Here is a 27567-nt window from a genome sequence, read left to right on the forward strand (position 1 = left end):
GTCCCAAGCGACGATAACAACACACGCTAAAACGCAAAGGCTTATGGGTAGACGCTTGTTTGTAAACAATGACACACTATGGCCATCTGACGCATGCGCAGGTGACGACTCCCCCGTTTTAACTTATGATGGACGACAACGACAACATCACGTTCGCGATGCACCATTATTTAGGTAGGGGAGATGATGGTCGGTTATTTTTTTGTTTCCGGAGTAATAAACCCATCATGATGTCACGGGGACTGAGATCCAATGCAGAATATACTTTCTCACATCTATTTCTATGAACAAATTAATATTTTGTATTGAATCGGAATATCACGAAACTCGATCAGTTATTTAATATACACACGGGCGTACTGTGGTAGAGTAATTTGGACTTACGGAAAAATCCAACAATATACCCACAAATGCGCGTACGCGATTAACATGACATACGATCGTATCGTATGTATGGGCGTTGATGGCGCTTGGTAGCTACACGGGTACTAACATCCCTCTTTACTGACCGTGGTAGTTATTACTGCTGTCAAACATCTTTCGCTAATCAAACAATCTAAATAAATTATTTTGTTGTTACTTTGGGTCCCACATAACACTACTTGTAGATATTACATCATGTGGGATAGACAGCAATTTCCCAGATATTGCAGTTAATGTGAAACAACTACTGAAACTTGTATGCACTATTAAATATTGGTAATAATTACCTTAACACCCAGGTAGCTGTCACCGTCCATACGTCATGCAGGCTCCATACGATTAAATTACATTTGCAATGTGTCAGTATAAACTGGATGTATTACATCATGTGGCAAATAGTCCTTTATTTAAATCTGAATAACAATGTTTCAGTATGCCATGTCCACATTGGTTTCCGTTGATAAATGCAGTATTTTGTTTTTCTAATTTGGATCGAGTTTGATACATATATAATATAAATTACACATGACGGTGCAACGAATTGGTAACACTGTTTTTATTTACAGTGCTAAACTATCTCAGTTACTCGTTCTATTTGTTAAATGCACCCCACTACTCTCATCAATGGAGTATTTATGCGCTCACCATGCACTGCTATTTTGTTCTATATCTAAAGACCACTCACTATTCAGAATCGCAATAACAATATAATCTACTAAGAACGTAGTGTATCCTATGTAAACTCAAAGCGTGCGGACATACTGCTGTCATTTGATTTGATAGATCATAGCAAGAAATGATATTAAAGAGCTTATCCAGTTGTTATCGCGCTCATACGTTGTATTTTGGTATTTTCAAGTTGAACTGGGTCAAGAAAAGTCACACGTTTTTGAAGATCAGACTGGTTTGAACATTTGTAAGTAACAAGTATCCGTTTAAACGTCTCGATGGTTGGCAAACGTATTTGCAAAACGAATCTTTTGTGTCGTATATGTGCGGCAGATCAGAACTTTGGCGTTGTTATAGCAACCCTAGTACTCCATGTATTTGTTATATCGACAAGCACCGTGATTATCAACAATGTGTAAAGCATCTTCGATATTTATGACTCATACGGCATACTGGTTCAACAATAAATGTTTTAATACAATTTGGTACTAAGTAAGTACAACCTATGTCACAAAAATACTACTTGAAATGTTAAAAATAATCTCAGTTCTATTACAAAATAATAAAACAATACTGTTGTGTGAGTAACATTACATATACTTTATAAAACAATACGATATAACCACATTCACTAGAGAGTCTTTTTCATTAAAATATATATTATCGTGTAAATGCGTTTCAAAAGTAGCTTTCATTATTGTACACAGTAGCAACACATGCATTATGTATTTGTGGTATACACTGATTATATACACCTTAACCTTATTTATCGTAACATACTAAAAAACCCTTTGACGTGAATATATAGTTGAATTGAGGAGACATGCGTGTACATTTACTTGAAAGTACGTACCGGTAATTCTATGCGCATGCTCTTTGGCAAAGTCACAAGTTCACCAAATGAATAGTATTGTGTGCGTTTTCAGCTCACAGTAAAATGGTCTTGGAATACTTTCCATTTCAGTTTTGGTGACGATATACTTTCGCTGAGCAAACATGTCTGTATGTGTTCTCCTATTTATGTCCAGGCTTTCACAATATGTATACATTGCCATAATTACAGTAACTGACTCAGAGTAACTGTGTTCATCTATATCATTTAGAATATACATCTCATGAATGAATATGTACATGTTGAGTAATAGACAGAGATTCATTGAATCTAACAACAGATGAATTTGCGGAATACGACTTGCGTTGGATCTCCAAAACGTCTTCCGTATTTAATGAAAAACACATTCTGAGGTAGCTTTTATGCTTTATTTTACTCACACTGAGGAAGAAATTTCTTAAAATTATTTTAAAATTGTATGACGAAACTCCATGAGCCTATACGTTACTTCTGCTTTAGACGAGTAGCTTCCAAAATCTGAACGAAAATAAAAATAGGCGTTATAGCGGCACCAAGAGTTCCAAATATTCCAGCATTCCAGCAGCAAAAATATAAATTTTTCATTTACCGCAATACTGTTATATAATTTTAATTTCAAGTTTACAGCATTTTACGGCAAATTTTGCGTAACAGCCAATAACAATTTGATCGGCAATAGATACGTTATATATCCGCGTTGTCACCAACTTGTTAAACTGTACTCAATAGTTGTGCGCCACCACAGGGCAGGGAATGCACTGTCCACGGTATATACATGTGTCACATTTTACGTGCGGCGAATGGTCCTTTAATAGTAACTAAGAAATATACAGGGCAATTACATAAATCTTATTATAAATGGCTTTGAAAAACACTGAGGTATTTGCCATTATACTGTAACAATCCGTTGTTTAAAAATAATGTACTCGACTGTCCTGACTTTTATTTTAGGTTAAAAGAACCACACTGGGTGGTATGGTACTGATGTTAAAACATGTGATAGCTATGTTAGCTGTTGTATTAACCGGGGCCGTAGCCGAGGTCGTTATCGCCCAGTCTGGAAAATTATTGACTCCAAACAACGCCACACCCATTAGATTGGTGTTAAGGAGTGCGATGAAAATGGCGATGATGGTCATCGGTGTACCCGCTTTTACCTAGATAAAAAAGCACATAATGTATAACGTAAATTTGCAACCAATATATACAAATTATGTTATTGGAAATATTCTGATATATTCCTCTCCACTGTGGATGCGATTGGATGTTAAATCACGCGGTAGACTGGTGAAGTGTCTATAGCACTAGTCGATACACAAATTGCGTGTCTCGACACTATCACCAACATTGCTACAAGTAGCATATATTCGCGGTTCGTATTACAACCGGGTATTACGCAGTGTATTTTAAATAACCATTTGGTCTTTGACGCAGGGACGACCCATGTGCATACATTCAGTGAGTTGGGAGTATGACTACTGAAAGCCACGTTAAAGGACGGTGGCCGTCCCGCAGCGAATTTCATGTTCGAATTTCATGTAAACAAACAATGTATTTTACACGCGTTGCGTACGTCGCAATGAGTCCCATATCAATTCGGACGCGACGCGACGACCACCACCCTTTAATGGGCTAATAAACAAAACAATAAACTTTAGTTCAATTAAACTGAAAATAAATTTCACGCGATCGTGCTTGTTAGGGGCAATACAATAATAATAAATAAATAAATTGACATTATTGATAAAGACAACAAACGCGCTTCCCGCTGTACGCGGCCGCGCGCCTCACAATGCTGCGATAGCGAACCTTAAAAGCGTCGGCTCAAAATAGCGTGTAATGAACAAGAGCCTACAGTGAGTAGAAGAAATTCTCAATGACGTCATAAACAACATGCCAAAGACTACATTGCTGATAAGCAAATACACATACCATGTCAGCAACTGTCAATACACCATACGAGAATGCTATGGCGTTGGGAGGTGTTGCTATGGGTAATATGAATGCAAAGGAACACGTCAGTGTCGCTGGAAGCATCAAATAAAGTGGATTTAGATGTAAAGCTTCAGCCTGAGAAAGCAAAACAAAACCTACAATTAGTACGATTATGCTAATTTCACCAAAACTAATTGTTATGCATAATTGGTTGGAATGTACAAGGAACAAATCAGCTGTTCGAAACATGTGTATGTGTATTGGTTAATGTTATATGTGCCGTCGCTACCAATGCGATGGGTAACCTCAACCATATAATACTAACCAGTTTTCCGAGTACAGGTAAGAAGATTGTGGCTGTTGCTGTGTTGCTTGTGATTTCCGTGAAGATGGCGACTACGATGGTGCTTACAAGCGCTACAGCGAATGGTGGAACAGACTGCAATCCAGTCAGCTGCTCGCCAATTACATCAGTCAAACCAGACACCTGTTAAAATATGCATTTAGTCAAAAGAAACTATCGGATGCTTGCTATCAGATTGCTGCAATCAGTAGAGGTATAAGCGAAACGTTGAAATGGCTCTGGTAATTAAGTCATAGCAACATCCAAGTTACGCTATATGTACATTCATGGGTATATATGTTTGCAAAAACTTGTTTTCAAGATGAAAAGACAATAATTTAGGGAAACTTCACATGTTACTTTGAAAACAATATATATTAGAAACAGAAACTTTCTATATGTCGGAAGAGGCAATGGCAAGTTTGATAAGTGATAATTAAGTATTATGTTATATTTCCAACATCCTTTATACTATCTGCGATATGTATTAATATACTTTCTCTCAGTCCGCAGGTCAAAATAATAACTTAAGATTAAATCAAACAAGCGCACCCGTTTATGGATTTTCACAAAGAGAGGGTATAGTCACACTGAATTACTACGCCAACCTCAGATTTTACTGATTACCTTCCCTCATTATATATTCAACAGAATGTCGATAGTCATCAAGTAGGAATGCAATTACCCACACCAATACAGTTTAATACGCTTAAATTAGGTAACTTAGGTACCACATGATATTGTGTTTAGAAACTAGAGTCCAACATTTCATGGAATATAGTCAAAGTTTGCATTTTGCACTGGTTTTGCTCGGACAAACATTCGACAAACATTACCGAAAATGACATTTAATTTAGTGATATTCCCGTGTGATAATAGTTTCCCATTATATACAGATAATGTTTTGATTATACGCGTAGTGACATGCCCAGGCGTGCAACATTTAAATTCTATTCAAACTGCTTACTTGATATGCATATGATATTCTTAGAATTGTGTGAAAACTTTGACACAACTAAACTCGTGATTTATTTATCACTATTTACACACAGGTAAAAAAAACACACAAGGGTTGACTTATTACATTAGTTACCTTGATTCCATCAGCCAATGCAAAGCTTCCACCTAATAGTATGACAACACTCCATGGTAAATGGTTATTAACTGACTTCCAATCCAACACAGCAGGCACCGGCCCGGCAGTACCCTCACCACCTGTTGTAAAATATACTAGTAAGTTAATAGTGTATCTCTGTTTGAAATTAAAGCGCGGTGGTCGTCGCGCAGCGCGTGTTCGAATTTCATGTAAATAAACAATGTATTTTACACGCGTTGTATACGTCGCTATGAGTCCCACATCGAACAGGACGCGGCACGACGACTGCCGCCCTTTAAGAAGGAAAACTGAGGCATTGCATATAATACAGACTGTGGTCGCAAAACGTCTAGTTGATATACATGTACAGTTCCAACACATTCTACGATCAATTGACGTAATGAACAGGAATGTTGCTGAGTTAGCTGCGACAATTATGCACAATGGGTTGCATTGAAATTCCCGTTTTAACAAAAATTACATTTGTAATAAGAACATCATGAATTATGTATTCGGAAATGTTAGAAAAAAACACAGGCAATGTCGGAACATTGAATATTGCATTTTTGTCGTGATCACAACCCATGCATGCAGTAATCATGTGTCGAACAATTGAAACGGAAATGCTTTTATTAGATATGTTGTCACGTCATGCATACCATTGGGTCAATTTATCTTTCCCTCACTGATTTGACTATGTAGCGTCATGTATACATCGGCTGTTTTGTTCGTATGGAATGTTTTTTTCCCGATTGTTGTCAGTTATTTGTTTTGTGCTCTTGGACTTGCTATGTTCAACGATGTATGGTTGGGTATGTTATTTCTTCTATTTTAGTATGTACAAGAGTTTTTATCAGATGGCTCTCTCCGTGAGACAAATGCAAAACGCTTAATGGTTTTGTGCAGAATGATCCTAACCAATGGCGTCCCGTTCTCAACCATAAAAATATACATGACAAGTTATCATATATTTACCGTTATTTCGACTACAACAATTCAGATTGGGTTTTCTACTTGGAAACACAAACAGTGACACGGCTATCATTACAGCTGCCGTGGCGTCCGTCACGTAACTAGAAATTTAAGAAAATTATAAAACAACACCGTTCTGAGAACAATATATATATATATATATATATATATATATATATATATATATATATATATATATATATATATATATATATATATATATATATATATATATATATATATATATATATATAATAAATGCCTGATCGTCAAAGCCTGACCAACATGTAATATTCAAATCACAAACAACGACTGACATACAACAATTAACAAGGACATAACGAGTGACAAAACAATTTACAAACTGATTGAATAATTGCTAGTAGTGCTAGTAGATTACATCTCAACTGTCTGAATAAACCAGAAAGAATTTGCATGTCCTAAATTGTAGAATATTTAGTCATTGGAGATTATAATATTCATATTGTATCTATTTTATGTAAGATTTCGGCAAATACAATAAATTAAAATGGTTAATGTTAAAATCAGATTCAACATTTACAACTTACCCTTCCGTGAAGAGGTCTGACCATCCAGGTATGAAGCCAGGATCTCTCGTCAACCACAGCAGTGCCAAGAACGTGAAATGACACAGCACTGCAATCTCCGCCCATCTACATAGATAACATGAATAATTTCACAAACAAGGCACCACGAGTAAAATCAACGAAATAATAACAAAAATTAACTTTGTGCTTGTGGCAACTAAATAATACTATCAAATGTGCTTATGTGACAACCTTGGAAACTTCATTACGTTAAATGGCATAGTATTAAGTTAAAGCGGGGGATGGTCACCTGTGCGCGCGCGGGAATTGAGTCCCAAGCGACGGAATGCGTAGACGCTCATTTGTAAACAATGACACGCTATGATCATCAGACGCATGCGTAGGTGGCGACTCCCCCGCTTTAAAAATAAAGTACCAATTTTTTTTAAATGACACCCGTTGCTAATATTGCCTTGTTGTATATAGATTCTCATAAATATTCATAATAAATTAGCATATGCGGATATATCATGAAGTAGTGCGGCTTTAAATGATATATTTGTTTACTTACGATGTAGGCCCAAGAGCTTGATACTGGTCATAAAATATGCTTTTAACTGCATCGTCCACATGCTTTTCTTCTCGGCGTAAATATACAGATGGATTTTTTGCAAACAGTTTAAGTTCATTCCTGCAAATTGTACAAATATAATATAAGTATATATGAGTTCAACGTCAAACACATCAGTATTAAATATTCTTACCAACTTGTTTGTTTTACAATATGATCCCTGACCGTGGGTGTATATACCTGTCAACTACCACGACGCATGCGTCTCATGTATTTTAAATTATTTTGAGATCTGATTAACATTAAAACACTGACAAACAAACCCACGTGTAAGACGAACATGAATATAATAAATCATTATAATCCAACGGTTACTGTACCGTATACGTACCGGAGATCTAGGAACATAAAGTCGAGCAGCACCCAGCATATGAAAAGCGTCAGCACCATACCGGGAAACGCATAGCCGCACCACGTGCCAAAGTTAATGCCAGCCTCCCGACCATAGATACTATAGTGGGTGATAACATGCACACATGTAATGCGAAGAGATATGTGGGGTAAGGTATCTTAGATCTTAGAGAACGGTCAATGAATTTACCAACACAAATACAGCACAAATCAACAATTATTTCTATTTTGACAGATACACCGGCTGTCTATCATAAAAACCCGGGTACGGAACCGTAAGATTGCTATTTAATTATTTTAAAAAACAAATAGATACTCATACAAGGCACGTACATTCAGTTCTCAACAGAATGTGTGACAGATTATTTGATGGTTATAGAGAATACCTGTGTTAGCGTAAGCTGGTGGCATTGTTTTACATACTAATATATGCCTTCGGCAGATTTTATTTAAACGGCACTAAATGATCCCATGCGAACCTAACAACTGCCCGCATTAATAACTGTAAGCTTGAAATATATAATTCAAAAAGTAAAATCCCGCGGTCGACGTCGATAGATACAAACCGACCCCAGAGGTGTCATCTTATGCTATTAATAATATTAACGGAAGTGTATATGATTGGCTTAAAGTTTGAATATGATGAGTCGTTATCATGTGATTGGCTAATGCAACTTTAGAGGGTGGAGTTTATGTAAGAATAATATACAGTTATCGGATTAATTATTCACAAGTAGCAGTGATATCAATATTATAAATTAAATTAAAATAAAATATAAGACACAAATTCGAAATTATGATGAATAATACATTTTCGCCCGCCAGAGTATTTTTTCCGCCCCACTCAAAAAAACCATCAGTTGCCTAAAGAGGGCGTGGTTTGCGACGATGGAATAATATTGCTCCACAAAATAGCAAATTTAAGTCATGTTAATGTGGGAGCAATCATTGCGTTCAAGTTTACCTGCTAAACATATTTAACAAAGATTTAAATTCATTCATTTAAAAAATAACAATTACTGTAAAATATCATGGCATTAATTGTGGTTTGTTTTCAATTATATGAACAAAGTTTAATTAACAAAATCACGAATTTTGAGTGAAATGTATTGAATTTTACTTAACTAATGTTCACTACTTGGCTATAACATAATATTAATGTCAATAATATAATCTCAAGTGTTTAACATGCACACATCGCATTCTAATTATAATGTAAATGAAAAAGCAAAGACCGACGTTAGGTTAGTGACTAAAACAATCATTTCACTTGCACGTAACTAAGTGATAGGACTTAAAAAACAGCCCAGAAAAAAATAATCCGAGTTGTAAGATTAAAAGATATGAAGAAAAAGAAGCTCAAAGCTTAAAAAAAAGCTTGGCGCCAGTCTGGTGAAGGATTTTATTCAGCAATGTGAAATAAAGACACTGTTATTTTATTGGAACTGTTAAGTTTGTGTAGCGGTTTAATTAGATACATCCTGTTTATGCAATTCAAGTTCCGATTCCGGTTTCATGACATATAAACAACCAGTTACATGACATGACATATAAACAACCAGTTACATGTTACTGTCTGTTATAGGTGATATATACATCCCATACACATTTATAGTTTGTTGAATACATAATATGCTTATTACCTGTCCACCTGACCAGCCAAGACTAGATTGGGGTTAGTACCAGTCAATGTACCCGTACCACCGATATTAGCAGCGTATGCGACGCACAAAAATATTCCCTTCTGTAAATTTAGATCTATCTTTTTTTGTCTTTGTCTGAAATTATCATCTATGTCTTCGCACTCTTCCTCGATAGGCAGAATTTCAGATTCCTTTGATACCGGATCGTTCTTCACGACATAAGTAACCTCCCCATCTGGGCTGAAAAAAGTAAATTAAGTCAATTAGCAATATTTCTTTAGAAATTCATATCGTATTACTATCAATAGGGTTTGTCAAGGTTACGAGAGGTCTCACTATAAATAGAAAGGAAAGTGGCAGAGTGCGCGAAAAAGATCAAATGAGGGCAACGTATTGAATATAAAGACATTTTCAACCAAATGTGCGTTACTTTGCAATATAAGTTTTGGTGATTTGATTTGAGTACTAAGGCAATTTAATTCCTAAACAAATCCTTGTATAAATACGTCTGTTGCAATTTTAGTTTTTGTTTACTTATTTGTTTGTTCAAATCAAACTTCTTCGTGAATAATAAATCACATGACGCAGAACTTTGTGACATCCGTGATAAAAACGGTATCAGCTGGAGTGGTAATCTCAAAAATGAAACGAATTTACGGGTGACCATTAAAAACTATGAGGTATTTTGGAGACTAGGAGGTATAAAAGCCAGAAAAAATGTACATCAATAACATCTTGGAAATCTAGTTCAAAACTTGGATGGAACATCTCACTATCTGGAGTTTTTATGACATGATCAGTGTGGTCGAGCACCAAGTGCTCATTTGGCGGAAGTGCTCACAAATGGAAAATTTGTTTTGCATTACTATCTTATAGGCACACCAACATAGATATCGGTACCATCTATTGCATTTCACAGACGGTCGTCTACTTACGTTTTAACTCGAATCTGCCCCATCTCTACTTCCCCACTGTCTGCTGGAGCCATGTCGCCATTTTGACTTTGCAGCATGGGATTTCTCTCCTCCGCATCCTGTGAGGGCGTTGTTATTCCTTTGATTGATGTTTTTGAAATTGTTTGCGTTACAGAAGACTTCTTCCGTTTGCTTGAACCCATACGAATAGACCTCCGCCTAGTCACCTCAATCTAATGAAATCAAAATTAGACTGTGAACATTTTTTCTGTTTTTTCTTTGTGCATCAAAACCAAACTCGTTATATTTTAGACTGTAGACAGGGTGAGATTTGCAGTGGGCATGGTCACATTGTTCATATTGCAATAATGTAAAAATATAATTATAAATTGTATTCCTGGATCCACATTTGGTGAAATAGAGTTAAGCATACGAGGCGTCTCTTGCATTTCTCTGTGAAATATAAGTTTATTTCTGAAAAATTAAGAAAATACAACTTGCCTTCTCTCCGTGGTGGCATAACTGTGAGACGACTGCCTGAGCAACGGGGACCATCATGGCGGTTGTCGCAGTGTTACTGATCCACATTGATAAAAACGCTGTGGTCAGCATAAAACCAAACATAATCCTGTAATAAAAATTATATTATATATAACATCAGAGGTACATTACTTGAGGTTTGCAACTACGGTGACATGATACCAAGATCCCGTCACAATCTCGCTCTCGCATAAGCATTCCAACTCAGAAAAATGCGAATGCGCATGCCCGAGGTAACTAGGATACTGGGATGTCCAGGTGGATCAAAATAGCTGCCCACGATATGACGGATTACGAGAACTATATTTTCTGTACATTTTCGATGTATTACATTTTTCACTATGATAGTGACAAGAAAAGTTTTATTTTTTCATTACAAACCTTGAACATTGATATGTGTCATGTCAGAAGGTCGTAGCCTCAGTCTCGCTATCTACGAGAAGAGACTTGAATGGGATCTTGACATGATGTCACCATACAGTACTATGCGAGTTGCAAACCCCAAGTAATGTACCTCTGATAACATTAAAAACAAAAAATATGAAGTGGTTTCTGCTCATGTATCTCTCAAAATGTGCAAATATGTACTCCTCAGTAAGGTTAACCATTGGGAAAAAAAGAAATCGTAGAACAACTGTGCAAATTATTTTGAATTTGTGTTATTAAGTAGATGATATTGATGTACATTGTTTTCCTGTTTCAAATGTGTTATATAAATATTTGTCTTTTTTTAATGTACATTTTTCCCAGTGTACAAACGACTGACTGTTAATTCTCAATCAAATGTTACATAAGTCGTGTCGATGACGTCACCGGAGAATTATTTACAGGTCCATACAACAATATAACATTTTAAAACATTAATTGAGGTGTATTTATATTGGTGACGACATTGTACGCGCAGATCCCATATATGGTTTCTATTTCAGAGAATACTCACTTGATCCAACCTGGTCACCCCTGTAAATAATGGTTCATACAATTTTGAAGATGTGGCGAGAATATTTTTCCGAATTACAATTGTACAATATCATGTTATGTCACCTACCAACGCGGCTTGGAACCGACCATCATCAGAACTCTGAGGGCAATACGTTTGTGCAAGTTCCATTTTTCCACTGCCACTGCGACTATCAAGCCTCCGACGAATAACACGTTCGTGTCCTTGAAGTAGTTGCTGCAAACGCGCTTCGAATCGACGATTCCAAGAATAGGGAAAAGAATTATGGGTAATAGTGCTGTAACTGCCAGTGGTACAACCTCAAAGACCCAATACACGGCCAGCAGGAGAGCGACGTATGCACCGAGTCCTACCTAAAGATATAAACAGAATGAGGCACGTGGCTTTAACAAACGAATCATATGTTTCGTCAAGCTTTCACATTGATTAATTTGGGCACGTTTTTCGTAGTTAGCTTAACATTTAGTTAAAATAGAGCAGGTAGACAACGTCATAATTAATTTGCATACTACATTTGAATAAGCATAGATAATAGTTAGATAAAAAGAGGCCGCGATAATAAGAAGGGTTGGAAAACGGAAGATTACAAACAATTTTTTGGAATCGTCCGCTTAATAGGCATTGCCTCAAGAAACGTACAATTTAGACATGCCATTTTCAACTACAATCTTCTTAAAGTTCGTGTGAGCGCTCAGCTATCTTGTGTGTGAATGTAATTGTACACAAAGCCAAGTAACTCAGTAATCCCTTGAATTACCCGTCCCCTAACCCAATACCGTCGGCATATGATATCTAAACTGAGGATTTCCAAAAGCACATATACTGCATAATTTATTTATATATATTTATTTATAGTAAAAATGTAACGCATGTATAAATCAACCAGTTATCACCATTTTAACTAATTGCCATACAGTTTGTTATAGACGCTCTCTACTGTGACTAAAAATAAACTTTATTGTAAATATTCCGGCGATAAAGTTATACGTCAAAGGTAGAGTCGTTGTGTGAATGCACACACTTATCTTCGTCGAACCCATGCTGATATGCTGATTCATACATTCAATGCGTTAGATAGAGCGAGGAATACGGTATTACTTAAACTAAAATCGTTTTACTCTCTCAATAGCCGTACAGTTGTTTAACCGCGATTTCCTAATTGATTTGATGCAGATCAAAAGTCAGGAGAAGCTAATTGATTTGATAAAGATAAAGAGTTAAGGGGGCCTAATTGATTTGATAAAGATCAAAAGTTAAGGGAGCTTGCATTCAATTTGAGAAAGTACTGAAACATTACGTCATTGTGTCAATTAGAGAAATGAAAGAATAAAATACTACACTGAACATGCTACTTACTAATTCATACCAACCACTTTAAACATATAAATATATTTTTTTAAATTAACGTTCAACTAATAAAATTCCAATCAATATTTGTGTGATATACACTAAAGTACTCTTCATGAATATGTTATAGCCAGAATAATACAGCCGTTAGTACAGACATCTCAGCCAATCAATGGACGGCAACGATGTAACGCCGGTGGATTACTATTTCTGCTGAGGACTAGGTTTCCAATCAGTGAATAATGAATCCCACAGGGATTGGTTCGCAGATATGTGTCTCCAATCGACATCATATTTGTTTGTTCTCAAAAATAGTATTTTCTGATTTTAATTGTAATGGTCTGTCACAAATATATCTCATACAATATTGGGAGTATGTTCTGAGCTTTGTTATACAATTAGTTTAAGTACTCCATGTCACAGCAAGGTCGCATATTATATCCGTTCATCGATTATAAGGTTGTATTTTTCTGGAGAGCTCGAGGCGGGTGATTAAGATATCTTCCGAACATATTTCGAAAAGATGACTATTGTGTCTGATCGAGTAGTAAACTCTATTCTATTCTATTCCATTCTATTGAAGTTTCGATCTTACCTAGATTGAGTTTTAACAACATTACGAAGGCTGAATGCCACTTTAAAGTAACATCCACGGATATACAACATGACCTACAGTATAACCTATGACATAACCTGTGACCTATGACCCAAGTATAGTTATCTACATTTCTGATTTGTATTACTCAGTTAAAAAATACATCCCCAATTTACAGGTTAAAAAATCACAAAGGTTAAAAAAAATCGAATAACAATAAAATAACAATAGTTACATAATATAAAACATTCCTTTGTGTTGCAATTCGGATTCCCAGTATATTAATAAAACGAAGAGGCGTTCAATCGCGTGAGTCTCCAGTGTCTCCCTAACCTGTCTCTCACCCCGTCTGACCCTTATCACGTGACGACATAGATATTAATTGAATCGTGTCTGTGATGTCATGTGTCAGTGAATGTACATACATTTCTGTGCGTGGTTCATTATAACGTGACGCCATTATAGATGCACGAGTGCGTAGCTATTTTTGTAAAACTCAACGATACGCATACAATATGTAGCAATCAGAATGTTCTCAGGTAAAACTGTGACACGCTTGAGTAAAACATATAATTATTATTTTTGTGGGTATATTTTTGTTGATTGTTTTTACTAAATATTTATTTGTGTTGTTATATTACACGTGGTGTGTAATTCTTTAAATCGCGTTGTATATATATATATATATATATATGACAATCCAACCACGTAGGAATGATCGTGTGTCACGTCCTGTCTATCTAAGGGAATCTATTTGCATTATTTCTCCCTTAGGTTGTGGTGACGTTTGTAATCAGAGTATATATTCATTAATCATTGCGAAGCTCGGATTTAATCTAAAACCTCTGTGCCTTAAAATCGTAATACATCAAGTAGCTATTTTAAATGTGATAGGTGATGTAAATAATTAATATTAAGAGATTACGTGTTATTGCGATAATCGTAGTCGTTTATTCACGACGGGTTTTCAGAAACACCATTGATCCTATCATGTGGTGTATTTGCCAGAGTACGCCATCAGTCCGCCATTTTTGTTTATCCTCATTCGTAGCTGGTCGTTGTTAAGCTTATTAAAACTGTCCTCGAGGTACTAGTACATATCTAAAACACCGGTACTTGACAGGTAAACGGTATGTTAAAATACCTCTATTTAGAGTGTGAGTGCGACAGGACTTATCTGTGTAATCTAACGGAATCCTGAAATCGACTCGGAATTTAGATGATTCTCCTAAAATAAATTAAAGTGGCCATGAGTGAGTAAAAGTGATGAACAATTAAAAGTTTGTTTGGATTCGGCGATTTTTTTATATGGGGAACGGAACGTAAGAACATTTTTAGTAAAACAAACCTCAAAAAAATAAAATTGCGAAACTTTTATACAAAGGTAGTCCTGTCCTCGTACCTTTTTTGTATTTTATGTATTATTATGATTGTAGTGATTTGTCTAAGTTCGGAAAACAACTTTGTATGTATACATATTAAGAAAACACATACTTTTACCCTTAAGATTACATTGTGGCATCTGAGAAGTAAATAATGCTGCCACACGAATGCTGTGCAAAGTACAGTCTGATAAAGAGAATGTCTGATTAAATCAAGATACACTTTCATTCAGAGAACCGCAAACATGTAATGTCTTTAAATAAATTACATCTAGTGACGTGACGCGAATAATACAACGCCCGTGCTACTTATATCATCTTCCCAGGTATCACCTGCTTTAAGGGATTTGCATGATGGTATTTTCCATTCACCTACTGCACCTCATCACCGATGAAAATGTGTGTGCTGGGGTGTATACTGTAAAACACGTTGAAGTAGCTACGTGCCACTGGCATTTTAGCAAATTTGACTCCATGCATGAATTAACAGACTAATTTAGCTTGAGTGCCAACAATCTAATTTTAAGAATATACTTTATTTTAAATTAGCGACATCTTGAATTAGCGAAATAACAGATTATCCAAGTGAGCTAAAGCAACGTGCTAGATAAAACGACTTGTTTTACAGTATATAGCTATAACTTATTTATATCATCTATTCGCATTGAAGGTGAGATGGAAATGAGGACATTCAACTCTTGTGAAATCCGTAATTGCTGTCACAATCCCAAAGTGGGTACTCGCCTGGGTACTCCGTCGAACACCGAAACGAAGAAAATATAATTCATAGCAGATAATAAAAATAAAAAGCTACTAGATAAACCGATTATTTGTCGACATGCTCAATATTTGGATGGATGACTTACCGATGTTGGTACATATAACGGCACTACAGCGAGAAGCACGGGGGCGGCTAGAAAAATCACCGTCTTGTAAAACGATAAAATAATTGCCAGCGTGCTACGCTGCTCTGTCTGTGGCTGGGCTGTGCATTCCATATTTTTTTCAGCGTAAACTCATCAACTTGTTTGCGAAATTAATCCAACAAGCGCTGGGTGTTAGAATTAATACAGCGGGGGAAAAAAGAGAAATCACCCAGTCAGATAACCTTAATACTGCAGTGTATATCAGCTAGCACTTCCCAGTCATTTATTGGACGTTCCACTATTCATGCGTAGGTGAGACAGAGCAAGAATGGAGGGGTGCCCACAAACAGTACTTAAATGTGAAAGAGATTTTCAGTCTCGCCATATTATAGCGAACACAGTAAACTGTATTTCATGTATTTCAGTTTATTAATAAATTAATATTGATCTTTTTTAAACATTTCGTCTAAGGTTGTGTTACGTTTGTAAGTTCAACTCATTGTGTGTACGTGCATAGACTATAGTAACGACAGTAATAAGACATCGTTACTGTGATTATAAGTCACGATGTCTCGTGATTGCCAAATTATAGTATACTCTGTCTTGTCTAATCCGTTATCTATTTCATTTAAGTTTTTCTTGTATCTCTTCATTTTGTGAAATTGCGCATAATTTTGTGAAATGTCACAGGCCAGACAAGCAACATATCGCAGATATTCATAATAATAGGTAACGCAAAAGTGTCTAAGTACTTTACAGAGCCATGCCATGAGCGAGCAAAACGAAAACAGGTAATGTTGACTTTTCAGTTGTGACTTGGAAAAGGTAGTGCTGCAGTAGACCGGATTTCTTGTGGGAGCTCATTCCATTTAGGGAACTACATTTGGGTAGCCCTCTCGTCGCACTATTTGATATATGATACAGGGCATACAATAATTTATTCGGAGACCCCAAACAAGATCCAGAACTTAGATGAACTAGTGATTTAAAAAAAAACTTTACTAATCCATGAGCCAGAATCAGAAAAGATACCAGATTGGTATCCCCTAGCTGGCAAATGCTACAAATGATGTTTTCATAGCATGTGTGTGTATGTGTCATGAATTAGTTTTTGCGTATCGGTTGACCGACTTAATTAGCTGATTATTAGCTGAATTGCTGTGTTATGTCTGTCATCGTTTAGGCCTATTTGAAGTTTTGGACGGAACTTGGCTCAGTGATCTGGAACTAATTACGAGATAACCGTCGCTATTCTATCGATTCTGACAGTTGGTATTCATAGTTATTAATGTAGTGAACGATTAATCAAAAGATATGACGTATTCAGTACTTAGTGTGATTGGCTTTATGATTGAAGGTTACGCCCTAGAGTCGTTTTACTGTTTTGTAATTGGTTAGAGTTTTGAGTTGGTCTTGGGGAGTACAGCAGAACAGACGGAGTCCTGGAGAGCCTTGGGGCAAGCCTTGACGCAGTCTAAGAGAGTCTTGGTTCAGCCTTGCGATAGTCTTGGGGATTTTTCCCCAGGGCGCTGTGTCTGATATAGTGCTCGATTGACCGACTAAGACGAGAGCTGAAACGTATTTCGTTGTGTGTGTCTTATTTGACTATAAAGCTTAAGTGACTTTCCCGATCCCGCACCTCAAGGGGACGAGATATAGAGACGAGACGAGTTTCCCCCCTGACACGTGTGAAGAACCCAGAGGAAGAAGAATTTCCCCCTGATATGTATGACATGCGACGTTGTATCAAGCGCTATATTATATTGTCGTCACTTTAAATTCATTTTCAAATCTTGTTTTATTTAAATGCTTTAAGGGAAAATGTAATAATAATGATAATAATAATTCGTAAAACAACATATGAAAAAAAAAACATTCTAATTAAGTTGATGCGTGAGTTGGGTAATATGTTGAATACATTTACTACATGTGACGATTCTGGCGGCAGAATCCTGGATATCATGTAGGGGTTGAAGCTGAGATGAAGGTAACCCGTAGAACAATGTGGTGTTATAGCAAGATGTAAACAAACGAGTTGATTTGCATTTGCATTTCATCAATTAATAAAGAAATCTGAAAATCGTAATTTTCAACACAAAAAATAATCTCGCTACCTTAATTGATTTTTAGTCCAGATTTTCGATAATTGTTCCTATTTTGTAAATGCCAATGTTAGCTGATTTGCAAATGTTTTGAATTTGCTGTTTTAATTGCATACTGTTTTCAATAATGACTTCAAGGTGTATGGCAACTGAAGATGTAGAGATGATTGCAAAATCTGAATGTCTGCGGACCGTCGTGGAGTTCACATCAACTAATTCAGTTTTGGCGTCGTTAAGCATTGCATGAATTGTTTGTGATAGCACATGTACAATTTGCTATGTGTCTTTCACAAGAGCCAGAGAGCATATTTCAAATGAAGACAGCTTGATTGCGATTCTGTACCAACTGCAGAGCGGTTCCACTGATTCCATATCTGTTTTGCAGTCGATGGAAAACGATGCCACGGTCAATGTCGAATGTTACAATTACGTCTTACGTTACTACAACAGCTTCTTCATTTTTGTCAAGAGCTAGGAGTAGGTCATTATAACACGGAGTAGAGCAGTTTCAGTAGAATGAAACGGTGATAAGCAGATTGCCTTGGCGTGAACAGATTGCTGGTCTGTGGGTAGTCTTTAATTTGCATGACGTCAATTCTTTCCATTGGATTAGCAATAGTGCCGATAGTCCTTGAACGCACTGTTACTCAAGAGACGTGATATACGATGTTTTGAAAAAGTTAGGCTGAGATTGGATGATGATGATGATGATACTAATTAATGATGGAAGGAAAATATCCAAGCAGATATTAAGTAGCCACGCTGGAAGTGGATCATGGCAGCAAGTCTTGGATGGACTTTTGTTAATCGCATTGCGAACATCATCCCCGCAGACAGATACACAATTGCCCAAGCAACACGACGTTGATAGTTATTTTTTGGTCTTAGGCACTGAGATAGCCTCTAAGTATATCACAAATAGATTTGTCATGGCAGAATTGTCCAGGGGCGGATCCAGCAAAATGTTTTTTTTTTTTGGAGGGGGGCAAGATTCGTAAATTGCAGAGAAGCTATGCGTAATCCAGATGATATGAATGATCGTTGGTGGTGGTGGTGGTGGGGGGGGGGGGGTGTCCCCCCTAGATCCACCACTGCCAATTGCCCATAATGATTATTGGCAGGTAAATGTGATGTGAAATTGATATGAGGTGATGAATTGGCGTTGCATAACTTTCCAATAATACGGAATAGTTCTTCACAAGTACGGATTTAGAGGTATTGACGCCTGCATGGTTAATCATATCATATATTCATCAACGTTTTTTTGTACCCCCACAATTTTTTTGATGTGGGAATTACATTATGAACACCTAGAGTATAATTGGCCATGTTATTATGGTTGTATCAGGTGACTATATTATGATCACAGTGTATCAGTCAATTATGGTTGTATCAGGGGACTATGTTATGGTCACACAGTGTATAATTAGACGTTGATCATGGTTGTATCAGGGGACTACATTATGATCACACAGTGTATCATTAGACGTTGATCATGGTTGTATCAGGGGACTACATTATGATCACACAGTGCATCATTGGTCATGAGATCATTATTGTATCAGAGGACTACATTATGATCACACAGTGTATCATTGGTCATGAGATCATTATTGTATCAGGGGACTACATTATGATCACACAGTGTATCATTGGTCATAAGATCATTATTGTATCAGGGTACGACATTATGATCACAGTGTATCATTGGTCATAAGATCATTATTGTATCAGGGTACGACATTATGATCACACAGTGTATCATTGGTCATAAGATCATTATTGTATCAGGGTACGACATTATGATCACACAGTGTATCATTGGTCATAAGATCATTATTGTATCAGGGTACGACATTATGATCACAGTGTATCATTGGTCATAAGATCATTATTGTATCAGGGTACGACATTATGATCACACAGTGTATCATTGGTCATAAGATCATTATTGTATCAGGGTACGACATTATGATCACACAGTGTATCATTGGTCATAAGATCATTATTGTATCAGGGTACGACATTATGATCACACAGTGTATCATTGGTCATAAGATCATTATTGTATCAGGGTACGACATTATGATCACACAGTGTATCATTGGTCATAAGATCATTATTGTATCAGGGTACGACATTATGATCACAGTGTGATTAAAGTTGTATGGCAGAAGTTTTAAAAAGAGAAATACTAACATTGTTGCTCTCTTGTAAACATTGCGAGTGATTATCTGGGAAACAATCATGATACCGGGTATTATTCCTTTACACTCACTGTAACAGTCACTACACGCTGAGTGGTCGTTTTGCTCCACTCAGGTGTTACCTGTCGCAAGACAACATCATATTTCAGATAAACACAGTGATGAATAATCATACCAATAAAATTTTATTTACATCTGCAGTTATACTATTTTACAAACTGGTTGATACTGAAAGGTAAAGTATATTGACATACACAAAATACAACATAGCAGAATTATCACAGGTCAAGTAAGCTATAATTTCTAGAGGTTACAGAGAACAATTCATGTTATCACCCACACCAACTTGATTTCAAATGTTTTGTGGCCAGTAACAGACGTCACCCTCAAACTGCCACAAACAATAAAATACCCCGAAATTGACCAACTTAACTCGGTAATACAACCCAGGACAGAATAGAGTGTCTGTTACATATAAATTGTGATAACGATGGCCCATGTAATAACAACAAGTTAACAACACTGTCTTTGTGTTCTGTTATTTATCAGCGTGTCTGATCTTGCGGCAACATTGTCCATTTTTTGAGACAAGTAGTAATGAATAACTCATAACCCACAACAAAGAATACAGTACCCTTGATATGCATGAATAAAAATCACTGCCATATTTTGCAATGTACAAGAAACACAATTCTGTCCCAGGTTGTAATGGGTTCGGCATAGTTTGTTGATCTTCGTCAAATTTCTGAGAAAACACATGCATGATATAGAGAAAGAAATTCACTTGAATATCCCATTAACACATGCCTGACGATCTGGGAAGACACATTTCATATATATACATGGTAAACCATTGCTAGTAGATGTTTTCATGATTTTATGGTATTTGTGAAGACAAAATTTTGCTAAAGTCGCTGACACATGTTGTAGGACCCTGGGAAAATTTGTCACTCCTACAAGAATTTCACAATTGTCACTGACAGGCATTATTTGCTAAATTGTTTTGTCTCACAGGTTCTTTTCATTGCCTTTCTGTATGTTTGGCTCAAAGAACCTTAAGGGATAGACTGCTTAGAGGACAAATCAATCACCATATCAATCACCAAATCAATCACCAAATCAATCACCAATTTTTGGTAATGGTAAATTAAACCAAAGATTAAAAAATAAAATAAAACAACATTTACATTGCAGAACTTGACTGAACAAAAAAACACAACATGCAATTACAGTAATTGATTCAGAGTAAATTGTTACAGGGGAGTAGTAAACTTGATGGCACCAATTGAATATTAACATAAAACACAGATGTCTTCCTTTAACACATGGCCTGCTGGAAACCTTCATGGAAAGGCAATGTGTCAATAGCTGAAACAGTAAATGGCAAAACCTAAACACAATAATCTTCATTAAATCAGAAAATGGCAGATAAATAATTCAAAAAAGAGAAAAAAAACATTTAAACTTATATGCAGCATTCATGACATGCAAAGGAGCTAAATGGTATGCGCAAAAAGAAACAAAAAAAAACATTGTAGCTTGTTGGCAGTACACTATAATCATGAAACGAGTCAAGAACCTCTCATTATTAAAACAAAATAATTGTACATAGACAAGTTTAAACACAATGGCAGACTTTCAGGTTCGATGTATGTTTAAGACGAATCAAACTTGGCGCATAAATTACAGGCATGACAGCAAACCACCAAACCCTGTGCATTCATTGCAGTTACAGTTTAAATGTTAAAATTATAAATTTAAAACAAGTGAATAATAGCACACAGTAATCCAAGCATACCATGTAATGGTAATTCATTTATATCTTGACCTAACGCATTAATGTGTTAACCCATATCTAAGATTAACTATTACTACTAAATTCTTGTAAGGTAAGTGTAATTCAATTGGTTTACTCTTTTATAAAAGTGACTCACACTTGCATAGTAATACTAAAAATACTTCGCAGAAGACGATCAAGGTGCTCCCATATAAATAAATAAATTTATTATAATATATTTGTCTTTTGGAAAGAGGCAGATATATTATAATATTAGACAAGTGTCCTGCCCCCCTCCCCCATAATTGCCATGCAGTGGAAAACTAAAAAAAAAATAACTGATCTTTGTAAAAAGGTTACGTGGTAACCAACAAACGATTTGCATTCTGCCATTGGCCATCAAATACGGTGACCAAGATAAATTCAGTAGATGTACATGTATGTACTTGTGTAATATAAGATTCTTCAGTCAGCGAGCTCTTAGGAGCAAAACCCGTAAAGTATATGTTGGTTCCGTCACAGTACGACAGCTATTATAAGCGTTTTGAGCTAAACTCACATGCAATATCCTGAACAGACAAAATAAACAGACATGATATGATTCACGTCTGTAGCAATCAGTCATGAAAAGACTTCATTTAAATCACCTATGAAGGCGTAAATTCAATTACTATACATAATTCATGACATTTAAACAACTTTGGACAAGTTTTCATGAAGCTTTTTTTTTTGTAGAATTTCCAAAATAAAACGCTTTCTTTAAATATGCTAAATATGTACACTGTAAATACTCGTATATAAAATGAAGAACAAATACTATCACCTTCTTTTGGAATACTCAAATTAGACTATAAAACAGTCTTGATTATTTGTCTTTGGAACGGCATGTATGTTTCCAGGAATTCATATAACAGCTCACTCAAAAGACAACAGCACAAGGGAGTGGTACAGTACCTATAAAACTTTGAACAGTAACTCATTTGCATATTGTCTGTCTGCATGGTTTCCCTAGTACTACTGCCAGCAATTGATACGACAGCTGGAAAACGCCACTACAATACAAACATGTTTATTTCAATATGGAAGATTCCGATTGAGCAAATAAATGTAAGGACACATGAAACGCTGGCAGTAGCTTCTATTGCATCTGTGCAGTGAGTGACAACAACAACTTACAAATGATTATGGCTGATCAAGACTACCCAGGTTAATTCATGTTTTGGATGCCACAATAGATGATCCATTCACTGTGCGATCTCGCGTATTGCGTAAAAGGCACAGAGCAAACATCTGATGCAAAAATTCTGACTTTTGCTTGTATGTTGGATTTCAAACATAATGCAAGATCTCGCAGTGAATAGTGTATTGGCATAATATCACTGACCTCCATCAATACTAAGAGAACTGTCCAATCAGATTCAATACATACAGTATTTACTGTACATTTACTGTACCACTCGGTATTCCGCTTTGCCCAAAAACTTCTCAATATATGATATATTATTTAAAATTTCTTTGGAAATTAATCATCAATAAAATTAAATTAAATTAAATCCATTTTTTCTTCACAAGTTCCACATGCAATACATAAATATCTCTCCAAATCCATGAGCAGAGCACCCCGTTTTAGGTTGCATGCAAATATAAACCATGACTCCCGTTGCCATTCACACCAATATCATATATCTGTGTTTTCTATGGAAAGTTACGGGACTGTCACGAAACTTGACACTGGTAGCCCGCCTCTTCAGTCTGAACGGTTGCTTCCATTGTAAGAAAGTCTTCATCATTTTTATAGTCAAAGTTACATTCAGTTTCATCGTCTGTATGGTTTCCATGGGAACTATGAAAACTGAGCTCGGATCCAGTGAAAGAGTTCTCTGGTGTTGGCATGGTTGGTGTGGTTGGTGGTGTTTTACTCAGTGACTTGGTAACTACAGGTGAGTTGTTGGCGATAGCTGCTAACACTTGCTGTTGGGATTTCAGACTGTACAGAAATGGCCTGTAACTAGGGCTGAGAAATAGAAAAATGTGTTAGAATTACAGCATTTGTTGAAATTCAAAAGATAGGACTGTGATACAAATACAAAAAGCAAATCAACAAATGTTTGTGGCCTTCTAGAGCCACATTATAAACATAGCACAACTATTATAACCGTGTCCATTGTGAATCTAGATTAAAAAAACAAATGCATGGATGGATACAAACTAATGATGCACCATCTTTTCCTTATATGTCAAAAGTGAGTATAAATGTCCTGAAACAATGCAATAAACATCAGAACATTTTGAGCAGAAAAATAAATGCTAAAATTTAGTTGGGAACAATTGTGATCAAAAATAGACGAGAACAATGAAGTCATCATAATGAAAAAATAATTAATATTCATGTTCCTCATACAAAAAAACATGTACTTATTAATCTCAATTATATAAATATAATTATAGAAAAATTACAACAGGAATTGTGTAAAAGTTCCCAGATAATAGTACAGTTATATATACAAGCAAAATAAAATACCATCCAGATTTGAAGTTTTTGATTTATAATGAAAACAATTTATACCCCATCACACTTGCTAGTTACACCAAATTTGAAATTGGTTGAGATTTCATAGTGATTGATAAGATTATCAAATTTGAAGATGATCAGATAAAAATTGTTTGAGTTATTGTAATAACAAGACAACAATTCCAAAATGATTAATATTATATCCAAGTTTGAAAGCAATTGGATAAAAACTCGTATTGTAATCACAAGAAGACAACAATTTTGAGTGAAAATTAACCAATATACCGAAAATTATACATAGATTACAAACCATAATTCAACTGGTCAAGATTCCAAAATGATTAATATTATATCCAAGTTTGAAAGAAATTGGATAAAAACTCGTATTGTAATCACAAGAAAAACAGAGTCAACAACAATGAGGACAGACAATTATCTAAGATGAAACAGACAAGGCAAAAAGTAACATGGATTTATAGATATTGAGTTTTAAATATATGACTTTTGTCACATCAAAATTTAACTATTTAATGCAGTACAGGAAAGCCATGTATGTCAGTCAAACATCAAAATAGCAAAGAGGGCATATTGTTGTAAACGTGTTGGGCAACATGGTATAGTTTACATAATATACATCATCAAAGTGAGTTGCCACATACCACTCTGTATCAGCCCACAGTTCCAAGTATGACAATCCTTCTCTCATTCTCCCCACCATCTCTAGAGGGCAGTCTATCATGCTGGCAGTATTCACAACACTCGTAACCAGCACGGCATCTCTCAGCACCACAGCTATCAGTAAACTCCATTCCAAACATGTTGCTTCCGAAAATATTTTCAGTAAATATCTGAAATAAATCAGTTAGATAATTTAGCTAAATTATGGCACAGTGCATGTAGCTGAAACTTTCAAAGATTTTCATGTACCAAACTATGGATTTCCTTTATTTTTTTAGTCCTTACTTTAATTCTGCTTCTGACTGTGGAGATCCTTGGTGAACAAGTTCTTGAGATAGCAGCTCTAACTCAGCCAACTGTTGGCTAGATCCCCACATACTGTCATCAAACGCTCCAAACTCACTCTCACCGAGTGTTGAACTGTTCTCTGACGTGATTTCTGTTGTGGTACAAGTACTTAGGCTTACTTCATCGTTGCCAACACCTGTAACAATAACAAGAAATGTCTTCCATTTACATGTAAAACAGCTAGGCAAGTGGTGCTACCATGCGTGAAATTTTAAAATAACATCACAATCTTATTTCTTACAAGTACATGTACAAATTCACAGTTCGTTCATTATTCAAACGCCATTTTTAACAACAGTGTCGTAGCTGCTCACCTTAAAACATGTTGCTGGAGCCAAATTCTATTAAATAATATGCTTTCAGTATTTCAATAATATGTGTGCCGTAGATGAAAAATACTCTAGGAAACAGTGTGTTGTCCTTTTACGTAATTTGGCAACAGTATAAACATAAATTTTAGTATGAAACAAAAGTAAAAGTAGAGACATCTGGAAAGGTTGTTACTCTGCAATATCAGTGCAATTTACATACAGGTACAATGCAGTTGTGTTCATCATCACCAGCACAAACCATGAATTTCTTTATCTATTATTGGTACATTATGAGTCAACTAATAGACAAGTATCTCAATACATTTAATAAGAGCAAGTTTTACAGTCCTCATACCTTTGTTAGCATTGACAGGTCGTAAAACAGCATCCTCAGTCTTGGTGTCACAGAGTAAGAAATCAGCATGCGTTGTCTGATGTCGACCCCTGGATGTTGATGTGGATGGACTGTTACCATAGCTACTACCATTCGTTGCCAGGATACCAGAATCTACTTCATCATCGAGGGAAAGTCCATTCATGTCATTTTCTGCACCGGTCTGGGAAGGTGTACATGATGAGGACTTGGAAACTGAGCGACCTGAAAAACAACAGAAACAGCCTGAGACCATAGAACAGTTATATCCAGTGTTTAAGATTTGTCTCTACTAAAACTTTATCACTGTATTTACTCTATTAGTAACACAAGCATTTCAATACATAAATGACAGGGCATTTATGTGATCACAAATATGTAACCATCACTTTATGATCTACTACGGTATATAATAAACACAATATGTGGTTTATGTTGAAGGATTATCCTTGGTAAAAAATTGCATTACCATTTTAGTGTAGAGTCCTAAATGTAAACATGAATGAATTGACACACCACACTTTGATCGTTCCTTCACACCAATATCCCAAAGTGAATTTATTGCCATAATGAAAGATTATTATGTATGATCTTACAAATTGATTGAAATTAGTTTAAGCACAATGACAACATGGTTAGTCCAAATCTAGCCATCTGATTGACTGAAGTAAGGTCTTATATCTGTGATCTTGCTCCAAACAGAATAAACTGGCTATAAAATATTCAAGGTTTACACTCGGTTATTATCTCCTGCCAAATATGCTAATTTTCCCAGAGATGTCTTATGTCCGCTACTAAATACCCTTTCTTGTCATTTATAAACTCTTATAATAATTTTCCACGCATACCATTCCTTTCTACTCAACACAGGGAATACAATTAATGATAGACTCAAGCTTACCTATATTCCTGGGAGGTGGCAGCTGAGACATAAGTGGAAATGTAGGTAGCGGCCACATGAAATCCTGATGAATATTCTTCAGACTTTGCACGAAGTCATCCACTTTAGCCACTCGTAATCTAGGGATAATCACAAACTATACATAATACACCAGCTGATGAATTCGGCCAAATTTTGTTATCGGTTGGCTTAATATAACTCCAACAGATCGTATTTTTGTGAAAGATTGGTATTTTTGTCCAGATTTGTAGGAATCTGAAAAACATGTTTC

General features: G+C 35.9%; 2 protein-coding genes across 3 annotated transcripts in view; both read right to left on the minus strand.

The window, feature by feature from the left end:
• Window positions 1-1542: 1542 nt before the first annotated feature.
• Window positions 1543-16336, minus strand: LOC102802897 (Na(+)/citrate cotransporter-like). Its single transcript, XM_085503934.1, has 13 exons — window positions 16088-16336; window positions 11985-12250; window positions 10898-11024; window positions 10418-10629; window positions 9483-9722; window positions 7820-7939; window positions 7429-7548; window positions 6879-6983; window positions 6313-6410; window positions 5335-5456; window positions 4224-4385; window positions 3896-4033; window positions 1543-3120 (listed from the first exon to the last, which is right to left on the minus strand). The coding sequence occupies exons 1-13, from the start codon at window positions 16217-16219 to the stop codon at window positions 2911-2913; spliced, it is 2052 nt and encodes a 683-aa protein (XP_085360060.1). The 5' UTR covers window positions 16220-16336; the 3' UTR covers window positions 1543-2910.
• Window positions 16337-20562: 4226 nt separating this feature from the next.
• The window catches only part of LOC102802425 (guanine nucleotide exchange factor subunit RIC1-like), a 44801-nt gene continuing 37796 nt past the window's right edge, over window positions 20563-27567 (minus strand). For both annotated transcript variants that reach the window (XM_085503165.1, XM_078010021.2), the window contains 5 exons: window positions 27297-27415; window positions 26378-26620; window positions 25649-25847; window positions 25345-25533; window positions 20563-24187 (listed from right to left, as the gene is read on the minus strand). In XM_085503165.1, the coding sequence (XP_085359291.1) occupies window positions 23890-24187; window positions 25345-25533; window positions 25649-25847; window positions 26378-26620; window positions 27297-27415 (1048 nt within the window). In that variant the 3' untranslated portion in view covers window positions 20563-23889. The remainder of the gene's footprint in view (window positions 24188-25344; window positions 25534-25648; window positions 25848-26377; window positions 26621-27296; window positions 27416-27567) is intronic.

This window comes from Saccoglossus kowalevskii, chromosome 9 (assembly GCF_978046115.1).
Source record: "Saccoglossus kowalevskii chromosome 9, keSacKowa6.1, whole genome shotgun sequence".
NCBI classification, from domain to species: Eukaryota; Metazoa; Hemichordata; class Enteropneusta; family Harrimaniidae; genus Saccoglossus; species Saccoglossus kowalevskii.

What these genes read in the sequence shown, in the direction of transcription:
- LOC102802897 (XM_085503934.1), bottom strand. Translation starts at nt 16,219, where the DNA reads ATGGAATGCACAGCCCAGCCACAGACAGAGCAGCGTAGCACGCTGGCA. An exon ending in TCAGACCTCTTCACGGAAGG is followed by an intron (nt 6,411 to 6,878) that starts GTAAGTTGTAAA and finishes TTAAATTTCTAG; the next exon opens with TTACGTGACGGACGCCACGG. An exon ending in TACCTGTACTCGGAAAACTG is followed by an intron (nt 4,034 to 4,223) that starts GTTAGTATTATA and finishes TTGCTTTCTCAG; the next exon opens with GCTGAAGCTTTACATCTAAA.